This window comes from Diorhabda sublineata, chromosome 2, assembly GCF_026230105.1.
Source record: "Diorhabda sublineata isolate icDioSubl1.1 chromosome 2, icDioSubl1.1, whole genome shotgun sequence".
In the NCBI taxonomy this organism is placed as follows: Eukaryota; Metazoa; Arthropoda; class Insecta; order Coleoptera; family Chrysomelidae; genus Diorhabda; species Diorhabda sublineata.
In genome coordinates this window covers 7,072,908-7,097,551 of record NC_079475.1, presented here as the reverse complement: position 1 = coordinate 7,097,551, position 24,644 = coordinate 7,072,908, and the positions used below count along the sequence as shown (strand labels likewise).

At 35.2% G+C, this 24,644-nt stretch overlaps 3 protein-coding genes across 3 annotated transcripts in view; 1 reads left to right on the top strand and 2 right to left on the bottom strand.

Moving 5' to 3' along the window:
* Positions 1-1,418: 1,418 nt before the first annotated feature.
* Positions 1,419-4,382, bottom strand: LOC130440841 (puff-specific protein Bx42). Its single transcript, XM_056774205.1, has 4 exons — positions 3,351-4,382; positions 2,174-2,425; positions 1,724-2,120; positions 1,419-1,667 (listed from the first exon to the last, which is right to left on the bottom strand). Exons 1-4 carry the CDS (start codon positions 4,123-4,125, stop codon positions 1,481-1,483), a joined length of 1,611 nt encoding a protein of 536 aa, XP_056630183.1. The 5' UTR covers positions 4,126-4,382; the 3' UTR covers positions 1,419-1,480.
* A 277-nt stretch (positions 4,383-4,659) lies between these two features.
* Positions 4,660-16,492, top strand: LOC130440839 (cohesin subunit SA-1). The gene is made up of 10 exons (XM_056774203.1): positions 4,660-5,079; positions 5,917-6,365; positions 8,062-8,445; positions 8,608-8,838; positions 10,138-10,548; positions 10,599-10,814; positions 10,869-11,147; positions 12,167-12,376; positions 12,931-13,067; positions 13,125-16,492. Exons 1-10 carry the CDS (start codon positions 4,788-4,790, stop codon positions 13,891-13,893), a joined length of 3,378 nt encoding a protein of 1,125 aa, XP_056630181.1. The 5' UTR covers positions 4,660-4,787; the 3' UTR covers positions 13,894-16,492.
* Positions 14,919-24,644, bottom strand: part of LOC130440840 (sodium channel protein Nach-like) — a 33,284-nt gene continuing 23,558 nt past the window's right edge. The window contains exons 8-9 of the mRNA XM_056774204.1: positions 16,308-16,396; positions 14,919-15,186 (exon numbers count right to left, since the gene is read on the bottom strand). Coding sequence (XP_056630182.1) covers positions 15,023-15,186; positions 16,308-16,396 — 253 coding nt within the window. The 3' untranslated portion in view covers positions 14,919-15,022. The remainder of the gene's footprint in view (positions 15,187-16,307; positions 16,397-24,644) is intronic.

Here is a 24,644-nt window from a genome sequence, read left to right as displayed (position 1 = left end):
GCTAAGACCATAAATCGTGTAGATCTGAGTTTGTTTTAGAATAGAACCTGAAAATAACATCATTTTGGACGCTGCCTACATCTACCTAAATATCCAGATTTAGCACTACGCGACTAGTTTTTTTTTACCGCAAATTAGAAACTTTTAGACACAAATTTTGGTATTAAGACCGCGCGAAGCCAGTTTGTAAAACGTGTTCCAGGAATGGATTCAACGTTTGAATAAGGACATTATCTAGCTAATGCAGTATACCGAAGGATGTTAATTGAAATTTTATATTACTGCTGCTTTAAAACAAGTTAAAATCCCTGAAACCGTTTGTGGTATTCATACTGGATACATTCTTTATACTATTTCACCAATGTTGTAGTAAATTGATTGGAAAAGACGCTGGTTATGTGAACGGAGCTTGTATTGGTTGAAAATAGATCGAATAATAATAATATGACAGTAACCGAATGATTGATAAACTTTATTGGAACCAGGAGTGCCGCAACAACAGATCTCCCCCATTAATATGAAGGTTGATATAGTCTCTGAGGTAGCCTGGGCTTTTGCAAGTGAGTCTAGTTCTCTTTCGACACGATCTCTCAGTGCAAAAGGTACGTTGTGCTCCTTAACAAAATTTGGGCGAGCTACCTTCCAAAGAACCAGTGAAATTTCCATAGCAGAAATACAACTTTTTTTTCTCAAACACATCAGGAAACTCATCGATTTTAGAGAATTTGGCATTTGACTTGATATCTGACATACTGAGACATCTCGTTTGTTATCCACATTTATTTGTTTCAACTCAATATCGAGCTTACCTATCCAGTCGCGCCTTAAAAGTGAGTCGTGTTCCTTGCGCACAACGTAGAAGTCCGCCTGTATATGTCACAGATTCCAGAGCTTCACCTTTGCAAGGTATCAAGTCCTTTGAAAATGCACAAAAGGTGACGTTGGAAGGTTTCAACTTAATACTCAAGTCAAGCTTCTGTAAAACATTTGGTAAAATTGAAAATTTGGTACCAGTCTGATTGTAGATTGGCTCATCAAGCCCCAAAAACGCCTCTGAAGATGATAATGATAAAACTACACCAACATTCACATTGACACTGTTTGACGCGCGTTTCTATAATCAAATTATCATCTTCAGAGACTGAATGCAAACTGTTAAGTCTCTGAAGACAAGTTGGTTATAGAAGCGCGCGTCAGACAGTGTAATTGTGAGTGTTGGTTGTGTAAACAGTGTGTTCACTACCCATTTTTTCAAAATCTTAAGGTAAAATTAGAGGCCTATCAAGTGTAGGAATCAATTTTATTTATAGGATAAAGTAAAATGGCAGCCTAGTCAAAAAGTCTGTTACTTTCTAGACTGACCTCGTATATACAACCATGAAAAAACGTATGATGTATGGCTGGGGAAAAAAGCAATATTTCTAACTAATAAAATTGTATATTGATAATTCTATAAATACAATTAACTTAAAAATTATTTTTAATCTCTTCTAGATCTTTTATCCCTGTCATCCCTTTTTTCCGGTTCTTTTCTTTTACTGGCTCTCTTAGCTTGCGACAAGAACTGATCTAGACCGAAGGGATCCTCTTCTTTTTCAAACTGTACAGGTCCCGATCGACTTGTACCAGAACGATCGGTACCACCAAACTCCTTATCCGGTACAAACCTAAGCAATTAATTTTTTTCAATAAAAAAAAATAGAAAGATGAAATTAATACCGACCTATTCGTCCTAATAGCTTTCTCTATATCTTCACCTCCATACATATCTTTATCTATATTCTTACTAGGCCTGTAAATATTGTTAGCCATAGAACCTCCTTCTCTCCAAGGTTTGTCATATACATTATAGGCTTCATCATCGCCATATCCCTGACCTAAACCTTGGGCTTGTCCAAATAATCTCTGATCAAACTGAGTTTCATTGGAGGTTGCACTTTTAGCTGGCATTCCTAGAGCAATTTGCTCAGAAATATCTCTTTCTCGTTCTCGTTGAAGTTTGCTACGCTTATCTGGAGCTGCACGTGCTAGATTCCTATCACGTGCACGTTCTTTGTGACGATCTTGACGCAACAAATCACGTTCGTGTTCTTCCTCATCAACAGTTCCTCTAGAATGGCCTATAAATCCAAAAAAATTTCAAATCTGTTATATTAAGCAGAAAATAACTTACCTGGTGCCGTTTTAATACCAGCTCTTTCATCCCTAGCTTTCTGTGCCAATTGTCTCAGGTGCTCCTCCTTTGCTTCTTTTTCTTTTTGCGCTAATTTCTTTTCTAATTGGGCTCTAGTTTCTACAGCTTCCCTAGCTTTTCTGTCAGCTATGTACAACGCTTCCGCGAGTTTGGCAAAGTTTTCATTAATGTGAAGTTGTTGCAAACCTCTGCCATCAGCTGCAAGTCTTTTATCCAAAGGCACAGTGTATCCTTGAAAACATTTTTTTATTGAAGACATGATTTCTATTACAAGTGGACAAACATTTCCCGCCCTCGTATTTAATGTTTTGGCAACTTATCCTAAAAATTCTGTTTGTATTCCCCTATATATGTTCTAATTCCCACCCTTTTCTTGCAGTATGAAGTACTGGGGATACTCGGTGTTTAAATCTTCAACTTCTATTTCATTTGATCCTCTGAAGTTCTACAGTCTCTCACACATTGGGTAAAGGTGCCGTCCTCTTTGTAGCAGAATCTACATATTTCACTATCTGTTAAGCCATTAATACATTCAACAGATCTTCCCTTGTTATAGTTTCCTATCTTTGCTTATCTTATCCCCAACAACTTAAAATGGGACCAGAACCCATTCTTGGTGTAGCTAAAATTGTCACAATCACATCTCTCAACAGTCTGCTTGCTTTAATAAAATCAGCGCAAAATCGAGTAGTAACTGGATATAGTCGTCTAAGATGCCATTTCCACACCATAGGCATCACAGACGATCCAGAGTGCCTCTGGTGCATAGGGAGGGATGAAACTGCAGACCACATTATCTATGAGTGCTCAGCACTTACATGAGGGCGGTTCAAATGCTTGGACAAGTCGCACAGTTTGCCCAATGACATCAAAAGATTCAAACCAGGCAATAAAACACAAATAAAAACAATATGGAAGGGCTTGGCAATAAACACAAAAATAATTTCTACAGAATCAATAAGATGCTTTTAGATTAGTATACACCAAAAAAGAACTGTATTTTATTTAATTATGACTTCAAATCTATCTATTGCAATATTTTGCATGTAGATCTTTGTTTCTAGTTTTTTTAATTAAGTTCTACATACAGGGTTTAAAAAGATGATAGCTGCACAACCTTGTTCTCTATATATAAAATTTATCAAGTAAGACTCACCTTTAGCATTTTTCCAATTAGAAATACATGGTGGTATTTTCCATTCTTTTTGTTCCTTAACAGTAACTCTTCTTGTAGGACTATGTAAAACAGGGGCAGGGGGAGATGGAGGACCTCTTGGTATTTTTTTATTAATCTTAAATCTTGGAGGTTCCATAGGATCAGTTTGGGCTTCTACAAGCCTTATAACTCTCTGTTTGGCACCTGAATTGAATGCCGCGCCTTGTTGAGAGGGAGTGTATCTGATAAATTCCGCTGGGCCTTGCTTATCTGCTGCTCTAACAGGCATAGCGGCCGCTATTTTGGAATTGGTGAGTTTCATTAAAGCCTGTCTGGTCTTTTCCGTTATATCATCAATTTCTTCTTGAGTAGGTTTTTCCAAACTCGGGTCATTTTCGTCTACTACTTCTACTGGTAATAAATCGGATAATTTTGAATATACAATTTTATCTTTACCGTGGCCTTGTCTGGCGATTGCATCGTATTTTACTTTACCATCAGAACCCAGTTGCACAGCTAGCGCATTTGAAGTAGAATCTTTTTTTTGTCCCATTTCAAGAGGATATTGTGCGACGTGAATTTCGGGAAATGCACCACCATCTCCGTAATCTGTAACATTTCTGGGAACCCATCCTCTTCTCTGACCATAGGGTGGTGCAATACTTTGAGCACTGACCAGTTGTTTTGAAGGTTGAGAAGCTGCCCTCTTTCTGCGTTCATCATCTCGATCCCAAATTAGTTGAACTGGAGCAGGTAGAATACTGGACAATTCCATTTCAGATATAGAAGTGTGTTTTAGCTCCTATTCGAATATTCAACCGCACCTTCAAAAATGATATAGAATCTTCAATTTAAAATATGACACTTTGATTGCACTTCAAGCTACGTTTTGAAATTTTAATCTTATATAGATTAGAAAGTTATTGCATTTTGCTGAAAAGATAAATATAGGAGAAAGACGCCGAAGAAATATTATTGGCTTTATTTGACTATAATATTATTGACAGAGTAGACAGATCTTATACGTGTGACAAGTAAGGTACCAACCGAATATAAATCATAGAGCTAATATATAACTATGATATAAACATCCTTGTCTATTGTAAGTGTACAATTTTCTGAGCTTATTTAACACAAGTGGAAAAAGACTATGAATATATTTTTTATTAAATATCTTGAATAGACGGAATAAAATCAAATAAAGGCCTATTTGTAATCAAGTTTTTGCAGATTTACGGAGGGTGCTTCTATCAGTGCTGCTCTATAGTGAATTATATAGTTCTATGATAAAATTTAAAGTGCCAAAACTGATTGAAAAATTTTTTTCAGGTTATGTATCTGTAACTGTTTGTTTGGTGTTCTGTTGTTTATTTCATAAGAGACTTTAATATTATACAAATTAATATATTTTATTGTGAAAGTAAATATTTAGCCAAAATGCATCGACGTGGAGGTAAGAGAATTCGTATGGATGATCCCCCACCTGAATACGAAAACCCCATGACTCCCCAACTAGAGCAAGATAACTACGGTGGATATGTACAACAAAATATCTATGGAGATCAGTATGGGGATCAATCAGGGGGCGATTTCGAATCTCCTCCAACTCCTGGTATGAGGAGAGTAACCAGATCCAAAGCCAGAGGCCTGAATAATCCACCACCTCCTGTTGTACCACCTTCCTATTCTCCAACGAGTACCGGAACTCCAGGTAGAGGAAGGGGAAGAGGTAATTCATTATTTTTTATATATATTTATATATTTTAAGTGAATAATAACAATAAATGTAATTTTTTTAATTGTTTATTATGAAAATGCTTAAAAAAATGATTGTGGATTATAAACATAAAATGAGCATTATAGACTCCAAGGTCTCATGCTAATTTTGTGTCTAAGTAGCTTTTGATAAAGGATTTTCAGTCTAAGATACCTTTCAGAATTTTATGTATCTGTAGACTAATATTTTTTTGTTTTTCTTCAGCAATATTTACTTGGAAAGATATTTTGTAAATACTAGAAAGTTTGTTATTTTATTTAATGCCTATAATACTATAGCACTTTTTAGCAATTTTTTCCATTTACTACAGAATCAGAAACAAGCATTATCATTGATTGTATATATTTGTATCCGACTTATTCTTTTTTAATATGAACTAGCTGTTACAAAGATAATCCATAATGCATCTTGCTACAAGTCAACAAATAGTCTAAGGTTTTTTTTCTGAGTAATGAATATCTGAAGAGTAGTATTTTGGTCCACAAAAATTATAAAATGATCTATAATTTTCCTTGCAAACTTTTTAAACAATTTTGCAGATTAACATCCATACTTTTTGGTAGCTTTTCATCTAAACAATAACTTTGAAGTCAATTCAGATCAAAGGAATTGATTTTGTATTCATCTATTTGAATTTAGGCAGATTTTTGATTCTATTGAAATGTTAGTTTTTTGACATATGATGTTAGAACTTAAGTAATAATATGTGGTTTGGATACACTAACATTTTTACTTTGATGGAATATATTTATTCTTATATGTAGATTTCTATTAAAATTTTTATTTAAGGTAGACCTCCCGGTAGAAAAAACACTGTAGGAGAAATAATTCACAGTCGCGATGATGACGATTCTTTATACCATACAATAAAAAACAGTAAAAATTCATTGACTCACATTGTGGATGACTGGATAGAGAGTTATAAAATAAATAGAGAAGCGGCCCTCATTTCATTGATGCAATTTTTTATAAATGCATCGGGCTGTAAAGGTAGAATTACCCAACAAATGCAAGCTTCCATGGAACACGCTGCCATAATTAGAAAAATGACTGAGGAATTTGATGAAGAAAGTGGTGAATATCCTTTAATCATGGCCGGACAGACTTGGAAGAAATTTAGATATAATTTTTGCGAATTTGTACAGACATTGGTAAAACAGTGTCAGTATACTATTATATATGATCAATTTTTAATGGATAATGTCATATCATTGCTCACTGGATTGTCTGATTCACAGGTATGATATTTTTTCAAAGATACAGTTATCTACAATACCTACTAATTTATTACATGTAAATTTGAGGTTCAAGATTTCTTGTGAGTCTTCTACTTCTTCATTCACATTTTCTTTATTTGTAAATTTACAATCCATTTCTATTGAGTGATAAGTAAATAATATGATGCAGAGGTGAGTGTCTTGAGGCAAGTATTGTTCTGTGAGTTTATTTTACAGATCTTTTGACCATTGTCTTTTTAGTCTTCTTCCTTGCAGTGGAGGGCTGAATAGAATGCTGATTAGTTGGTTACTATTGTTTGCACAGTGGTCTTTATATTTGCATTATATGTATGTATGTATTTTGGGGTATCATATATACTCTATCCAAAGGATCTATTGTGTCCCGTTTTCTTTCTGCGATACTGGAGAACCCAGTAAATTTTGTTTAGATTTTATGATAGGCTTAGATATCTAATGGCTGCTTGACAATATGATGATTGCGATAGTTCCTCTCTAAGATATGACATCGTTGATGAATGGTATATTTAGGTCAATGTAGATGGTTAAATTTGAGGCACTTCATGAAGGGTTGTGTAGCATTTGCAGAGTTTTGGATTAAAATGAGTAGGGAATTTTTATGTGTAAAGGCTTGATCCTTTACATCCTCTGAGCTTGATTTCGTAAGAACAGTTTTGTATATTGGAATTTTGTTTTCTATTGTTAGCTGCGATTTTCTGTTTATTAGTCAGTACATATTTTTGGTTTTTATGTCTAGTTTTTTTCTTTTGGTCTTGATGCGTGTTTTTCATATAAATATTTGGTCTAGTTGAAGACTTCATCTTTCATTGGAATAATGCTATTATTAATGAAAATTTGAGGATAATTGATGATTTTTGTGATGAACATAATTTGGTTTGGTTTATTTCTGTTTACTTGTATCAATTTTTGAGCCAGGATTCCAGGAGCGTTAGGTGATTTTGAAGATTTTCTGATGCTTTTGTTTGATGAAATTGCTGCTGTATCATCTGCACACTCATTGCGATGAGTGTCTTAGGAGTGGGTGCTATATCGGAGCCAGAAACTTCTCTGGGGTACACTTGAATTTATTTCATAATACTCTAATAGTAGAAAACTGCAGTGGAGGCACTGCATCTATTCTGTCTAATAATAACGTTCAAAAACTTTGGATGTTATGGAAAGGAAGTTTATTGGTCTGTAAGAGTCTGCTCCTGTTGAAGGTTTTCTCGGTTTATTTATCTTTAATATGTGTGTGAGCTTTCGATAGATCAGTTAGTATCATAACCTTAACATGCTAGTCAATATAATAGTAGTTAATAATTGCTTTTCTAGGGACAACTGCTCTGTATGTTTCATTGTAATAGAGGCTTTGTATTATGGCTGATGTTTGGAATCTTATTTTTGAAGTGTTTCAACCACATTTTTACTTTTTTTGTTTGTTGTGGTTCTTTCTCTCAGTCATAGTGGAAGTCATTGTGTTATTTTTCTAATTATCATGTTTTATATTTCTTTTATTATGTGTCTTACTTCTATTTCTTCTATGAAGCAGGTCTTCTTTTGCTTCTTATTATGCTACAAAATTAGGAATCCGTCTTAGAAATATTTTTTCTCTACAGAAATCAGAAAAAAAAAATAATTTTGGTAGTTTTACCTTTGCTATTGTTAATTATTTTTTTTTGTTTAAATGAATATTATTTAGGTTCGAGCCTTTAGACACACTGCTACTTTGGGAGCAATGAAACTTATGACTGCTCTTGTAGACGTTGCTCTTACTGTATCGGTTAATTTGGACAATACTCAACGTCAGTACGAGGCCGAACGGCAAAAAACAAGAGAAAAACGTGCCAGCGATCGTTTAGAAGCTTTATTAGCCAAAAGACAAGAACTGGAAGAAAACATGGATGAAATTAAAAACATGTTAACGTACATGTTCAAATCAGTATTTGTGCATCGTTACAGGGATACTTTACCGGAAATTCGGGCTATTGCTATGACTGAAATCGGTGTGTGGATGCACAAGTTTCATGCAAACTTCTTAGATGATTCATATTTGAAGTATATCGGTTGGACACTGCACGACAAGGTAATTAGAATATTATTTTTTTTTTCAATGTGTCATAATTATTAGCTATAAGAACAAAAAAGCATTTAATGCTCTGATATTTTTACTGATTGCTCCTCTATACATATCTAGTATAATTATTAACAAAGAGTGTATTATGCCAAAATTTACTTTTTCTTTCAGGTTGGAGAAGTACGTCTTAGATGTTTGCAAGCATTACAACCGTTGTATGCCAGTGAGGAACTAAAAGGAAAATTGGAATTGTTTACTAATAAATTTAAAGATCGTATAGTGGCTATGACACTCGATAAAGAATATGAAGTAGCCGTTCAAGCCGTCAGGTTGGTTATTTCCATCTTAAAACATCATCATGAGATTCTAACTGACAAAGATTGTGAACATGTGTATGAATTGGTGAGTTTTTATTTTGTTTTTAGAATTAACAGTGCAGTTTAGTGAATTTAACCCACCCTTATAACTGGATAAACCAGTGTAAAACCTCGTATTTTTTTGTGACAAACCCTATAGTAATAATAATATTTTTGTTTCTCTGTATATATAATGGGGATAATTATTCATCTGCAAAAGGTGTTTATAGATTCCATAGTGTGTAGTTTTTTTCAAATTAATTGTGTTTTATTACCAATAAATAACACAATTGTCTTATAAGCTAATTGGTTGGTTGCAGTGTTTTATTTAATCTACAATTACTTTTTACTTTGATCTATGATTATTTCTTGTATGTTGGGAGTTTTTAAGTCTTCATTTAGAGACTGGTTTGAATCGTACCAAAGTGGTTAGTTATCATATGTAGAATGATTGTTTCCTAGACATATTTTGTCTACTTTTAATAATTCTCTCCTCCATTTTTTTCTACTGATTTTTCTAGATTTATAAATATCTCATTTCATTTTCCAATTGTCCCTTTTCTTCATTTTATTGTATTTTTGACAGTTTTTTTAATCCTCTATAATATTGATACCGTGTATGGTCTTTTTTATTGTGTATGGGGTTGTTAGTGCTATTTACCATTTTTTCTGGAATTGTTATATTTTGCCAGACTCTATTTATAATAATTTCAAATACTACATCCAACCCCATATTTTCTAGATTTTTTTACATTTCCGCTGCTGCTATTTTTCATTTTTGAAAATTTTTAAGTCCTTCTGTTTCTACATATTTAAACTGATTTTCAGTTTTCAAATGTTTTTATTTGGTCAAGTTCATTGGATCCATAAATTTATTTCATTTGGTAAACCTTGTGCCTATAAACTGGTATGTTTTTAATTTTAATTCATTTGTTACCAGATCATTTTCTTCTTTCAGTTCCCACCAAATTCTAACCATTGTATTTTTTTCAATATACACTACATTGAATTATCTTTCGTTCACCCCTTTTTTCTCTTATAGCAATTTTCCTTTCTCATATTACAAATTTAGTTGCTTATTATTATTATTAATTCAGTTTTCTTACTATATAGTACAGTGGGCCTTTAATTTTCATTGCCATAAGTGCCTAAATTTCATTTTTTTAAGTTTACAGAGGTTTGGTTTTATTTGATAATTACTTAATGCCCTTAATAATTGTATTTCGTGTCGTAGGCCGTTTTGGAGTTGTTAAATAGCGTCTATATTATAGTAAGCCTGTAAATTTCATTGTTATTGATATAGATTTTCAGAACCCATCTGATTTAATTTAAATATTGATAACAGGTATATTCTTCACATAGAGCTGTAGCTCAAGCAGCTGGAGAATTTTTAAACGAACGTCTATTCCAACCTGGTGATTTAGATGCAGGGAAAACTAAAAGGGGAAAACGTCGGTTACCCAACACCCCTTTCATTCGTGATTTAGTTCAATTTTTTATTGAATCCGAATTACATGAACACGCCGCGTATCTGGTAGATTCTCTTATAGAATCCAATAATATGATGAAAGATTGGGAATGTATGACAGATTTGTTATTGGAAGAACCCGGTCATCACGAGGAACCACTAGATAATAGACAAGAGACCAGTTTGATTGAAATTATGGTTTGTTGCGTGAAACAGGCCGCAACTGGTGAAGCACCAGTCGGTAGAGGTCCTACCAGAAAAATGAATTCCGTAAGGGAAGTCAAACAGGTAATATAGAAGAATCGAATTGATTTTTTTTTGATAATTATTTTTTTTAGGCTGGAGAAGACAAACAAAAACTGACCGAGCATTTTATAGTGTCTTTACCGCCTTTGTTGGATAAATACTCTGCTGATCCGGAAAAATTGGCGAATCTCTTGAGCATACCTCAATATTTCGATTTGGATTTGTATACCAGTGGAAGACAAGAAGGTTCGCTGCAAGCCCTTTTAGCCAAGTTGAAATATATCGTACAAGTCCAACACGAACCGGAAGTAAGTTTTGTTTTTAACATTATTTTTATGTAAAATTATTTTTTTTTGTTTTAGGTTTTAGAAACATTAGCAAAAACTTTAGAAATACTTTGTACAGACGGCCATTCGATATTTACTAGATGTGACGTTGCCAGATCGACTATCATCGATATGATAGTCGCTTCTTACAAAGAAGCCATCGACGATTGGAGAAATTTGATGCTCGGCGAAGAAACTCCTAATGCTGACGAAGTATTTAACGTTATTAGTTCTTTGAAGAAATTGTCCATGTTTTACGCTTGTCACAATTTAAATAGTTGGGGATTGTGGAATACGATGTTCCAGGATGTGCAGGTAAATTAATTTAAAAAAAATTCGTCCCTGGTAGCAACATAGAAAAATGAAATGAACAAGTTTCTGGTATAAAAAAATGTACAAAGTATACAACCGATAATTGATCTCAAATTTCTTTTTATATAGTTTATAACACAAAAAATCACTTTTAATTCGAGTACTTACAATAAGTTACCATCTATGATCACCCTGTATTAAAGCTGCCCTCGTTGGTGGATTCTTAGTTCATAGTATAATAGTAGGTGGTTAAGGGCCATTAAGCATCTTCTGAAAGGCCCGTCGTGCCCCACTTGTCCTGTGAAAAGCCGATCAGGTGCTTTGACTTGAATCTTATGACTAATTGGGATATGAATCCTAATCAGTCCAAGAAAGAGAAACTGTGGTAGTTTGTTTGTTGACTGAAGCTGTTTTACCATGAAACAGATATCAGATTTTTCCTTTCGACTCACAGTTAACTATTGATTCAATCTTCCCTCCGATTTCGCATTACTAGCACCAAGTCCTACTATGTGTGCTGTTTTATAGTCAATTCTAGTCTCATTGGTCGTTCCTGGGGCCTCACTAGCTATTAAGAAAGAAAGTAAGAAGCTGCAACATATTTATACTGTTCCTAATGATCCAGTCCTAATGGAATCCATTAGAGCATGTTCCTTCTTCTGAAAGTCTTTTTAAAGATCCATTTTCCTGGATTGGTAAAAGTATATTAACCTTTTAATTTTCTGGGATTCCCAGGATTTTAATGTTCTCTTCTGGTTCATTCAGTTTCCCATAGCATTTTAAGAACAGTTTTTAATTAGTAACTCGGGAGTTCGAGGCTTTAGTGGCAGTCTAATTGGAAGAATGGATTCCAACATCACACTTATTTCCACACATCTTTCATTGGCAAGTATTTCTGTATGGACCCTAACATGAATAAAGAAGAGGCTCTATACTGGATGAAAATACTGAAGAAGATTTTGTGGAGCAGATTTTGTCTTAAAACTTTTCAAATGCTCCAAAATAATAATTTCTTCTTACAGGATTCCGAGACAACTTTGCCTCCTGAAGCACTCAAATATTGTCTGAGCTCTTGCTATTATTATCTTCTGTGGGGACTGAGAGATTTGGAGATTACCGTAGAAGGAGGTGGTTTAACGCATTCCAGTATTCAAGATCTGAGAGAAAAATTAGACGATTTCATTGAAGCTTCGCAGATGTTGATCAAATCTTCACCCCACAATATCATTAAGGTATATTTTGGTTTTTCTAAAATGTATATTCAGAAAATCACTAGTTTTTGAGATATTTTTAACGATCTCTACGATCATTTTTCTCCGCCATACAGTATTTTACCGTTATTACATTCATATACATATGTATATATATTTTCTGGTTTCTATTTTTTTTTTATTTTTTATATATATATATATATATATATATATATATATATATAATGACTCTAGACATTTAATGAACTTCTAACAGAAAAGTGGTACTACTCAATCATGACAATTGACATATAGTTGAGTATTGACACTTGACATCTAACGAAATGACAATTACACTTGGAATTTAGTATTATAATGACAGTTGAAATATCAGATTATTGACGTATTTCGTATTTTATATATATATTTTACTGCAAAATCTTACAGTGTATAAAAAATAATTGACAATTTATTGAGCTCAATTTTCAACCTCTTCATAAATTAATCGCGCCCCTTCTGTTTCGTCATTGAAAAAGTCATTCTCAATCATTTATTTCTTGCAATAACCTTATATAAAATGCAATTCGATTGTTTAGGAGGAAGCTTACGTAGGATTATGCGATCTCTTGATCGTTTACAGCGAACAGTTGCACAGCTCGTCTCCATCTTTGGCCGAATTAATTTGTAAACCGGATAAGAACCTTCAAGCGCTGTTAAACGAATTCGTACAAATGTAAGTGCAAAGAATTTCACGGTCGATTTTAAATTCTTTCTATAATTATCGTTACAGGTACGTCTTCGTCCCGGAACAAGATGCCGAACACGACGAACTTCGCATCGAAGGTCTCCACAAACGACGTAACTTCCTAGCCGCTTATTGCAAACTTATAGTTTACAATATAATGGCGACGAAAGCGGGCGCCGACGTCTTCAAACACTACGTTAAATACTACAACGAATACGGAGATATAATAAAAGCCACTTTGAGTAAAGCTAGAGAGATAAACAAAGTGAATTGCGCTTTGACTATGTGTTTGAGTTTGAACATGATGTTCAACGAGGTACAAAAATTGAGCGGCGGACGACAAATTCGTCAACACGAGGAATTTTTCGCTTTGAAGGAATTAGCGAAACGGTTCGCGTTGTCGTTCGGTTTGGACGCCGTCAAGAACCGCGAAGCTATTACGGCGCTACATCGAGCCGGTATCATATTCGCGGTAACCGGTTCGGAAAATGTTAGCGACGACCCGACGGGGCCTCCGCCTAATTTACCTTTCTTGGATATTTTGACGGAATTTACTAATAAACTACTCAAACAAGATAAGAGAGTCGTTATGGGTTTCTTGGATAAGAGGATTACGACTGGTATGCCGAGTAGTAAAGGCGAAGATTGGCAACCTCTGCTACTTTATAGAAATTCCTTGTTGCACGGAGAAACTGATCAACTGCCTACTACTAGTAAAAGAGCCTACGGAAGAAAACGACACAAGTCTCCTGATTCTGATGCCGAACAAGACGATCTGTCGGATCAGGATTTTCCCGGTAATTTGTATGGTTAAAGAAACCATTGTATTTATTTTATTATGATTAAGTAATTTTTGATATACCCAAGTGTAGTTTAGTTATTTTTATTAAATTCTAAAACATTTTACTCCCTTATTATACCAAATTCTATTTCCATCACCTTTAATACACTGTTTACACTATCACTACACCATTACTTACAATTACACTATGACGCGCGTTTATCTTCAGTCTCTCAAAACGATAACTTGGTTATCGAAACGCACGTCAGGCAGTGTAATTGTTAGTGGTAGAGTAAACAGTGTGTTTAGTATGAATATTACCAACGGTTCCAAAAATTCCAACTTAGTTTAGTACTCGTTATCAATTTGTTGAGAAAGGTTCATTTGCTCGGCTCACCCATGTAACATCACAGTAGGGATGGCGATTCTTTTCTTAAAAATAGCGATTTTTAAATCGATTCGGATTGTAGCCTGATGAATCGATCCATAAGTAAATTGAGGTCAAAAAGATCGATTTCTAAAAATTTTTTTCAAATAAACCTAATCAAAGAAAGATACAATTTTTTAGTTCAGGGAATTCGATAATAACCATTATTTTTAGTACCAAAAGAAGACATTTATTTTCTAAATGTATTTGTAACTTTAAGAAGAAAATAGTTAATATAGCTTACAAACGTAACCTTATTTTATTGAAGAAAAGTGATGAAAACTAAGCGAAGAGCCATCTCGTGAGTTTTTTAGTAAGCAAGCGTTTAAACGGCAACACCATAATATTACGAGTAAATTCTGCTAATTTTTAATTATTTTTTTTACCAAAACAGAATAAATCGAATTGTCGATATTCAAGGGTGAAATATCGATTCAGTACAACATATCGGTTTAAAAAATCGATTTATTTGGTCCGAAGGAACGATTCTTCACTTAATTGATTTCAGATTGCCATACCTACGTCACAGCTTAGTCATTATTTTCATAAACCTTTTACAAAATGGCCGCTGGCGTGTTGATATTTGTTGAGTAAATTCGGAGGAAACAATAAAGGAGAGTAATAAAACAAATTGATCACTCGTACTTATTATTGACAGTTGTAAAGATGACAGAAACGTTTCTCTACTATAGTTAAAATTTGCTGCGATTATTAAAATAAATATTACTAAAATGACTACGGTAGAAATTTTCGTTTTGTTTCTTTTTTTGATTTGTAATAAATATTTCTCAGAAAATATCGAAAAAAATAGAAAAGAATTTTGTAAATCAATATCAGAAATTCAATTAAATTTATAAAGCTTAATCCCATCAATAAGGATAAGTAACCTCCGAAGGAACCTGAAAATATATTTTGAGGTTAGCCTAAAATATGGACTGGTTTATATGAAACAAAGACTGTTATTATCCTGAAATTGATATAAACACCAAAAACGAGGCTACCAGAATTATAAACAGTAAAATCTTTCATGCTAACATATTCCTGATAACCATTAATCGGCTTTGGATTCAATACATGATTTCGATTCTAAATAACTTCATGAGGCGGTTCTTTGTAGGCAAAATTCAGTTATAAAATAGGCATTTTCAAAAAAGAAACCATTGGTTTATTGTGCAACCTCAAATAAGTGCAAAATATGGATTTATGGTATACTCCCAGAGCGGTTTTGAAAAATGCATTGGGGCCAAAGATAAGGACATGTTAGTGTTTCGCAGGGATTGTAGAAACTGTTTGATGTATACTGTTTCCAAATTTTTGAAAGAATACCCATATTAACATTTAAATTAACTAAAACATTGAGTTGAGGGCTTTTAGAGATATTATTTTGACGAATCAGATCACTCTAAATAAGATGAAAAACTATTCCAGATGTGATAGAGTAGATGATTTTTGGATGGAAATTATCTAAAACAGTAGTTGTAGTAAAAAAAAGTGTTGCCACTTCCTCTAATAATTTCTCATGGCAGTGCGACAGTACAGAGAAGATTTTCTGTCAATAAGGAGATTCTGGTTGAAAATTTAGGAGATTCACTTATAGGGCAAAGATTAGTGTGAGATTCTTTACGAAAAATTGGTGGACTAAAAATGTAGATCAAAATATCTCGAGGAATGCCTACTCAAGGTATGGCGCAGCACAAAAAGACAATTTGACGAAAACTGGAAAAGGAAAACTAGAAAAACTGGAAACGAAAAAGAAAATAATCATCGAAGACTCTAAATAATAGATTTGGAGCTAGAATTAGTTAAATTAAAAAAAATATTCATCATAATAAAAGTGAAATGAATTCACGAAATTTCAACCGGGAAAATGTGAAAATCAACCGGGAAAAACCGGTACAAAAACCTGATAAGTTATGTTGCCCAGTTAGTTTGATTTAAAAAATGATTAGGAAAAAATTAATAAGACAAAATTGTATTAATAAAATAATGTTTGTTATGTTATATTAAGATTGGTACTTACTGACCATTTCATACCATGTCTGTTGTACATCAATTTTAAATGACATACCCGCTGGTTTATTAAAAAAAATATTGACAATAGCATTATTTCTAAAATTGAAAAATGTTATTTATTATACAGAATGTAACTATGAATTAACAACATAAAAATGTCCTATTTAATTGAAATATAAAAATACTTTAAAATGTTGACATATTTTTATTTGACTCGAACACACATTTTTCCTTAATATTCAACATATACCAAAGTCTGGCAACGTTATATAAATATAACTCTTTCCCCAATCTTCAATTTATTTAGTCTTGCAACGCTGTTTGTATGACACTCGAATTCGCATCTTTCATCAATCTCCAACTTCTCTCAAAGTCTGGCAGCGATGTTTAAATGTGACTTGAAGCCGCAACTTTCCTGAATTTCCGATTATTTTTAAAATCTGGCTACGCTGTTTGTATGACACTCGAATTCGCATCTTTCATCAATCTCCAACTTCTCTCAAAGTCTGGCAGCGATGTTTAAATGTGACTTGAAGCCGCAACTTTCCTGAATTTCCGATTATTTTTGAAATCTGGCTACGCTGTTTATATGACACTTGAATTCGCTTCTTTCCTGAATCTTCAACTTATTCCCAAGTCTGGCAACGATGATTAAATGTAACTTGAAGCCGCAACTTTCCTGAATTTCCGATTATTTTTAAAATCTGGCTACGCTGTTTGTATGACACTCGAATTCGCATCTTTCATCAATCTCCAACTTCTCTCAAAGTCTGGCAGCGATGTTTAAATGTGACTTGAAGCCGCAACTTTCCTGAATTTCCGATTATTTTTAAAATCTGGCTACGCTGTTTGTATGACACTCGAATTCGCATCTTTCATCAATCTCCAACTTCTCTCAAAGTCTGGCAGCGATGTTTAAATGTGACTTGAAGCCGCAACTTTCCTGAATTTCCGATTATTTTTGAAATCTGGCTACGCTGTTTGTATGACACTCGAATTCGCATCTTTCATCAATCTCCAACTTCTCTCAAAGTCTGGCAGCGATGTTAAAATGTGACTTGAAGCCGCAACTTTCCTGAATTTCCGATTATTTTTAAAATCTGGCTACGCTGTTTGTATGACACTCGAATTCGCATCTTTCATCAATCTCCAACTTCTCTCAAAGTCTGGCAGCGATGTTTAAATGTGACTTGAAGCCGCAACTTTCCTGAATTTCCGATTATTCTTAAAATCTGGCTACGCTGTTTGTATGACACTCGAATTCGCATCTTTCATCAATCTCCAACTTCTCTCAAAGTCTGGCAGCGATGTTTAAATGTGACTTGAAGCCGCAACTTTCCTGAATTTCCGATTATTTTTGAAATCTGGCTACGCTGTTTATATGACACTTGAATTCGCTTCTTTCCTGAATCTTCAACTTATTCCCAAGTCTGGCAACGATGATTAAATGTAACTTGAAGCCGCAACTTTCCTGAATTTCCGATTATTTTTAAAATCTGGCTACGCTGTTTGTATGACACTCGAATTCGCATCTTTCATCAATCTCCAACTTCTCTCAAAGTCTGGCAGCGATGTTTAAATGTGACTTGAAGCCGCAACTTTCCTGAATTTCCGATTATTTTTAAAATCTGGCTACGCTGTTTGTATGACACTCGAATTCGCATCTTTCATCAATCTCCAACTTCTCTCAAAGTCTGGCAGCGATGTTTAAATGTGACTTGAAGCCGCAACTTTCCTGAATTTCCGATTATTTTTAAAATCTGGCTACGCTGTTTATATGACACTTGAATTTGCTTCTTTCCTGAATCTTCAACTTATTCCCAAGTCTGGCAACGATGATTAAATGTAACTTGAAGCCGCAACTTTCCTGAATTTCCGATTATTTTTAAAATCTGGCTACGCTGTTTGTATGACACTCGAATTCGCATCTTTCATCAATCTCCAACTTCTCTTAAAGCTTGGCAGCGATGTTTAAATGTGACTTGAAGCCGCAACTTTCCTGAATTTCCGATTATTTTTAAAATCTGGCTACGCTGTTTATATGACACTTGAATTCGCTTCTTTCCTGAATCTTCAACTTATTCCCAAGTCTGGCAACGATGATTAAATGTGACTTGAAGCCGCAACTTTCCTGAATTTCCGATTATTTTTAAAATCTGGCTACGCTGTTTGTATGACACTCGAATTCGCATCTTTCATCAATCTCCAACTTCTCTTAAAGCCTGGCAGCGATGTTTAAATGTGACTTGAAGCCGCAACTTTCCTGAATTTCCGATTATTTTTAAAATCTGGCTACGCTGTTTGTATGACACTCGAATTCGCATCTTTCATCAATCTCCAACTTCTCTTAAAGCCTGGCAGCGATGTTTAAATGTGACTTGAAGCCGCAACTTTCCTGAATTTCCGATTATTTTTAAAATCTGGCTACGCTGTTTGTATGACACTCGAATTCGCATCTTTCATCAATCTCCAACTTCTCTTAAAGCCTGGCAGCGATGTTTAAATGTGACTTGAAGCCGCAACTTTCCTGAATTTTCGATTATTTTTAAAATCTGGCTACGCTGTTTGTATGACACTCGAATTCGCATCTTTCATCAATATCCAACTTCTCTCAAAGTCTGGCAGCGATGTTTAAATGTGACTTGAAGCCGCAACTTTCCTGAATTTCCGATTATTTTTAAAATCTGGCTACGCTGTTTATATGACACTTGAATTCGCTTCTTTCCTGAATCTTCAACTTATTCCCAAGTCTGGCAACGATGATTAAATGTGACTTGAAGCCGCAACTTTCCTGAATTTCCGATTATTTTTAAAATCTGGCTACGCTGTTTGTATGACACTCGAATTCGCATCTTTCATCAATCTCCAACTTCTCTCAAAGTCTGGCAGCGATGTTTAAATGTGACTTGAAGCCGCAACTTTCCTGAATTTCCGATTATTTTTAAAATCTGGCTACGCTGTTTATATGACACTTGAATTCGCTTCTTTCCTGAATCTTCAACTTATTCCCAAGTCTGGCAACGATGATTAAATGTAACTTGAAGCCGCAACTTTCCTGAATTTCCGATTATTTTTAAAATCTGGCTACGCTGTTTGTATGACACTCGAATTCGCATCTTTCATCAATCTCCAACTTCTCTTAAAGCCTGGCAGCGATGTTTAAATGTGACTTGAAGCCGCAACTTTCCTGAATTTCCGATTATTTTTAAAATCTGGCTACGCTGTTTATATGACACTTGAATTCGCTTCTTTCCTGAATCTTCAACTTATTCCCAAGTCTGGCAACGATGATTAAATGTGACTTGAAGCCGCAACTTTCCTGAATTTCCGATTATTTTTAAAATCTGGCTACGCTGTTTGTATGACACTCGAATTCGCATCTTTCATCAATCTCCAACTTCTCTTAAAGCCTGGCAGCGATGTTTAAATGTGACTTGAAGCCGCAACTTTCCTGAATTTCCGATTATTTTTAAAATCTGGCTACGCTGTTTGTATGACACTCGAATTCGCATCTTTCATCAATCTCCAACTTCTCTCAAAGTCTGGCAGCGATGTTTAAATGTGACTTGAAGCCGCAACTTTCCTGAATTTCCGATTATTTTTAAAATCTGGCTACGCTGTTTGTATGACACTCGAATTCGCATCTTTCATCAATCTCCAACTTCTCTTAAAGCCTGGCAGCGATGATTAAATGTGACTTGAAGCCGCAACTTTCCTGAATTTCCGATTATTTTTAAAATCTGGCTACGCTGTTTGTATGACACTCGAATTCGCATCTTTCATCAATCTCCAACTTCTCTTAAAGCCTGGCAGCGATGTTTAAATGTGACTTGAAGCCGCAACTTTCCTGAATTTCCGATTATTTTTAAAATCTGGCTACGCTGTTTGTATGACACTCGAATTCGCATCTTTCCTCAATCTTCAACTTCTCTCAAAGTCTGGCAGCGATGTTTAAATGTGACTTGAAGCCGCAACTTTCCTGAATTTCCGATTATTTTTAAAATCTGGCTACGCTGTTTGTATGACACTCGAATTCGCATCTTTCATCAATCTCCAACTTCTCTTAAAGCCTGGCAGCGATGTTTAAATGTGACTTGAAGCCGCAACTTTCCTGAATTTCCGATTATTTTTAAAATCTGGCTACGCTGTTTGTATGACACTCGAATTCGCATCTTTCATCAAACTCCAACTTCTCTCAAAGTCTGGCAGCGATGTTTAAATGTGACTTGAAGCCGCAACTTTCCTGAATTTCCGATTATTTTTAAAATCTGGCTACGCTGTTTATATGACACTTGAATTCGCTTCTTTCCTGAATCTTCAACTTATTCCCAAGTCTGGCAACGATGATTAAATGTGACTTGAAGCCGCAACTTTCCTGAATTTCCGATTATTTTTAAAATCTGGCTACGCTGTTTGTATGACACTCGAATTCGCATCTTTCATCAATCTCCAACTTCTCTTAAAGCCTGGCAGCGATGTTTAAATGTGACTTGAAGCCGCAACTTTCCTGAATTTCCGATTATTTTTAAAATCTGGCTACGCTGTTTATATGACACTTGAATTCGCTTCTTTCCTGAATCTTCAACTTATTCCCAAGTCTGGCAGCGATGTTTAAATGTGACTTGAAGCCGCAACTTTCCTGAATTTCCGATTATTTTTAAAATCTGGCTACGCTGTTTGTATGACACTCGAATTCGCATCTTTCATCAATCTCCAACTTCTCTCAAAGTCTGGCAGCGATGTTTAAATGTGACTTGAAGCCGCAACTTTCCTGAATTTCCGATTAGTTTTAAAATCTGGCTACGCTGTTTATATGACACTTGAATTCGCTTCTTTCCTGAATCTTCAACTTATCCCCAAGTCTGGCAACGATGATTAAATGTGACTTGAAGCCGCAACTTTCCTGAATTTCCGATTATTTTTAAAATCTGGCTACGCTGTTTGTATGACACTCGAATTCGCATCTTTCCTCAATCTTCAACTTCTCTCAAAGTCTGGCAGCGATGTTTAAATGTGACTTGAAGCCGCAACTTTCCTGAATTTCCGATTATTTTTAAAATCTGGCTACGCTGTTTATATGACACTTGAATTCGCTTCTTTCCTGAATCTTCAACTTATTCCCAAGTCTGGCAGCGATGTTTAAATGTGACTTGAAGCCGCAACTTTCCTGAATTTCCGATTATTTTTAAAATCTGGCTACGCTGTTTGTATGACACTCGAATTCGCATCTTTCATCAATCTCCAACTTCTCTCAAAGTCTGGCAGCGATGTTTAAATGTGACTTGAAGCCGCAACTTTCCTGAATTTCCGATTAGTTTTAAAATCTGGCTACGCTGTTTATATGACACTTGAATTCGCTTCTTTCCTGAATCTTCAACTTATTCCCAAGTCTGGCAGCGATGTTTAAATGTGACTTGAAGCCGCAACTTTCCTGAATTTCCGATTATTTTTAAAATCTGGCTACGCTGTTTGTATGACACTCGAATTCGCATCTTTCATCAATCTCCAACTTCTCTCAAAGTCTGGCAGCGATGTTTAAATGTGACTTGAAGCCGCAACTTTCCTGAATTTCCGATTAGTTTTAAAATCTGGCTACGCTGTTTATATGACACTTGAATTCGCTTCTTTCCTGAATCTTCAACTTATTCCCAAGTCTGGCAACGATGATTAAATGTGACTTGAAGCCGCAACTTTCCTGAATTTCCGATTATTTTTAAAATCTGGCTACGCTGTTTGTATGACACTCGAATTCGCATCTTTCATCAATCTCCAACTTCTCTTAAAGCCTGGCAGCGATGTTTAAATGTGACTTGAAGCCGCAACTTTCCTGAATTTCCGATTATTTTTAAAATCTGGCTACGCTGTTTGTATGACACTCGAATTCGCATCTTTCCTCAATCTTCAACTTCTCTCAAAGTCTGGCAGCGATGTTTAAATGTGACTTGAAGCCGCAACTTTCCTGAATTTCCGATTATTTTTAAAATCTGGCTACGCTGTTTGTATGACACTCGAATTCGCATATTTCCTGAATCTTCAACTTATCCCCAAGTCTGGCAGCGATGTTTAAATGTGACTTGAAGCCGCAACTTTCCTGAATTTCCGATTATTTTTAAAATCTGGCTACGCTGTTTGTATGACACTCGAATTCGCATCTTTCCTCAATCTTCAACTTCTCTCAAAGTCTGGCAGCGATGTTTAAATGTGACTTGAAGCCGCAACTTTCCTGAATTTCCGATTATTTTTAAAATCTGGCTACGCTGTTTATATGACACTTGAATTCGCTTCTTTCCTGAATCTTCAACTTATTCCCAAGTCTGGCAGCGATGTTTAAATGTGACTTGAAGCCGCAACTTTCCTGAATTTCCGATTATTTTTAAAATCTGGCTACGCTGTTTGTATGACACTCGAATTCGCATCTTTCATCAATCTCCAACTTCTCTCAAAGTCTGGCAGCGATGTTTAAATGTGACTTGAAGCCGCAACTTTCCTGAATTTCCGATTAGTTTTAAAATCCGGCTACGCTGTTTATATGACACTTGAATTCGCTTCTTTCCTGAATCTTCAACTTATCCCCAAGTCTGGCAACGATGATTGAATGTGACTTGAAGCCGCAACTTTCCTGAATTTCCGATTATTTTTAAAATCTGGCTACGCTGTTTGTATGACACTCGAATTCGCATCTTTCATCAATCTCCAACTTCTCTTAAAGCCTGGCAGCGATGTTTAAATGTGACTTGAAGCCGCAACTTTCCTGAATTTCCGATTATTTTTTAAATCTGGCTACGCTGTTTGTATGACACTCGAATTCGCATCTTTCCTCAATCTTCAACTTCTCTCAAAGTCTGGCAGCGATGTTTAAATGTGACTTGAAGCCGCAACTTTCCTGAATTTCCGATTATTTTTAAAATCTGGCTACGCTGTTTGTATGATACTCGAATTCGCATCTTTCCTCAATCTTCAACTTCTCTCAAAGTCTGGCAGCGATGTTTAAATGTGACTTGAAGCCGCAACTTTCCTGAATTTCCGATTATTTTTAAAATCTGGCTACGCTGTTTGTATGACACTCTAATTCGCATCTTTCCTCAATCTTCAACTTCTCTCAAAGTCTGGCAGCGATGTTTAAATGTGACTTGAAGCCGCAACTTTCCTGAATTTCTGATTATTTTTAAAATCTGGCAACGCTGTTTCTATGACACTCGAATTCGCATCTTTCATCAATCTCCAACTTCTCTCAAAGTCTGGCAGCGATGTTTAAATGTGACTTGAAGCCGCAACTTTCCTGAATTTCCGATTATTTTTAAAATCTGGCTACGCTGTTTATATGACACTTGAATTCGCTTCTTTCCCGAATCTTCAACTTATTCCCAAGTCTGGCAACGATGATTAAATGTGACTTGAAGCCGCAACTTTCCTGAATTTCCGATTATTTTTAAAATCTGGCTACGCTGTTTGTATGACACTCGAATTCGCATCTTTCATCAATCTCCAACTTCTCTCAAAGTCTGACAGCGATGTTTAAATGTGACTTGAAGCCGCAACTTTCCTGAATTTCCGATTATTTTTAAAATCTGGCAACGCTGTTTGTATGACACTCGAATTCGCATCTTTCATCAATCTCCAACTTCTCTCAAAGTCTGGCAGCGATGTTTAAATGTGACTTGAAGCCGCAACTTTCCTGAAGTTCCGATTATTTTTAAAATCTGGCTACGCTGTTTATATGACACTTGAATTCGCTTCTTTCCTGAATCTTCAACTTATTCCCAAGTCTGGCAACGATGATTAAATGTGACTTGAAGCCGCAACTTTCCTGAATTTCTGATTATTTTTAAAATCTGGCTACGCTGTTTGTATGACACTCGAATTCGCATCTTTCATCAATCTCCAACTTCTCTCAAAGTCTGACAGCGATGTTTAAATGTGACTTGAAGCCGCAACTTTCCTGAATTTCCGATTATTTTTAAAATCTGGCAACGCTGTTTGTAAGACACTCGAATTCGCATCTTTCATCAATCTCCAACTTCTCTCAAAGTCTGGCAGCGATGTTTAAATGTGACTTGAAGCCGCAACTTTCCTGAATTTCCGATTATTTTTAAAATCTGGCTACGCTGTTTGTATGACACTCGAATTCGCATCTTTCATCAATCTCCAACTTCTCTCAAAGTCTGGCAGCGATGTTTAAATGTGACTTGAAGCCGCAACTTCCCTGAATTTCCGATTATTTTTAAAATCTGGCTACGCTGTTTGTATGACACTCGAATTCGCATCTTTCATCAATCTCCAACTTCTCTCAAAGTCTGACAGCGATGTTTAAATGTGACTTGAAGCCGCAACTTTCCTGAATTTC

What these genes read in the sequence shown, in the direction of transcription:
- LOC130440841 (XM_056774205.1), bottom strand. Translation starts at nt 4,125, where the DNA reads ATGGAATTGTCCAGTATTCTACCTGCTCCAGTTCAACTAATTTGGGAT. An exon ending in TGGTATTAAAACGGCACCAG is followed by an intron (nt 2,121 to 2,173) that starts GTAAGTTATTTT and finishes TTGGATTTATAG; the next exon opens with GCCATTCTAGAGGAACTGTT. An exon ending in AAAGCTATTAGGACGAATAG is followed by an intron (nt 1,668 to 1,723) that starts GTCGGTATTAAT and finishes TTAATTGCTTAG; the next exon opens with GTTTGTACCGGATAAGGAGT.
- LOC130440839 (XM_056774203.1), top strand. Translation starts at nt 4,788, where the DNA reads ATGCATCGACGTGGAGGTAAGAGAATTCGTATGGATGATCCCCCACCT. An exon ending in GTGAACATGTGTATGAATTG is followed by an intron (nt 8,839 to 10,137) that starts GTGAGTTTTTAT and finishes TATTGATAACAG; the next exon opens with GTATATTCTTCACATAGAGC. An exon ending in CCGTAAGGGAAGTCAAACAG is followed by an intron (nt 10,549 to 10,598) that starts GTAATATAGAAG and finishes TATTTTTTTTAG; the next exon opens with GCTGGAGAAGACAAACAAAA.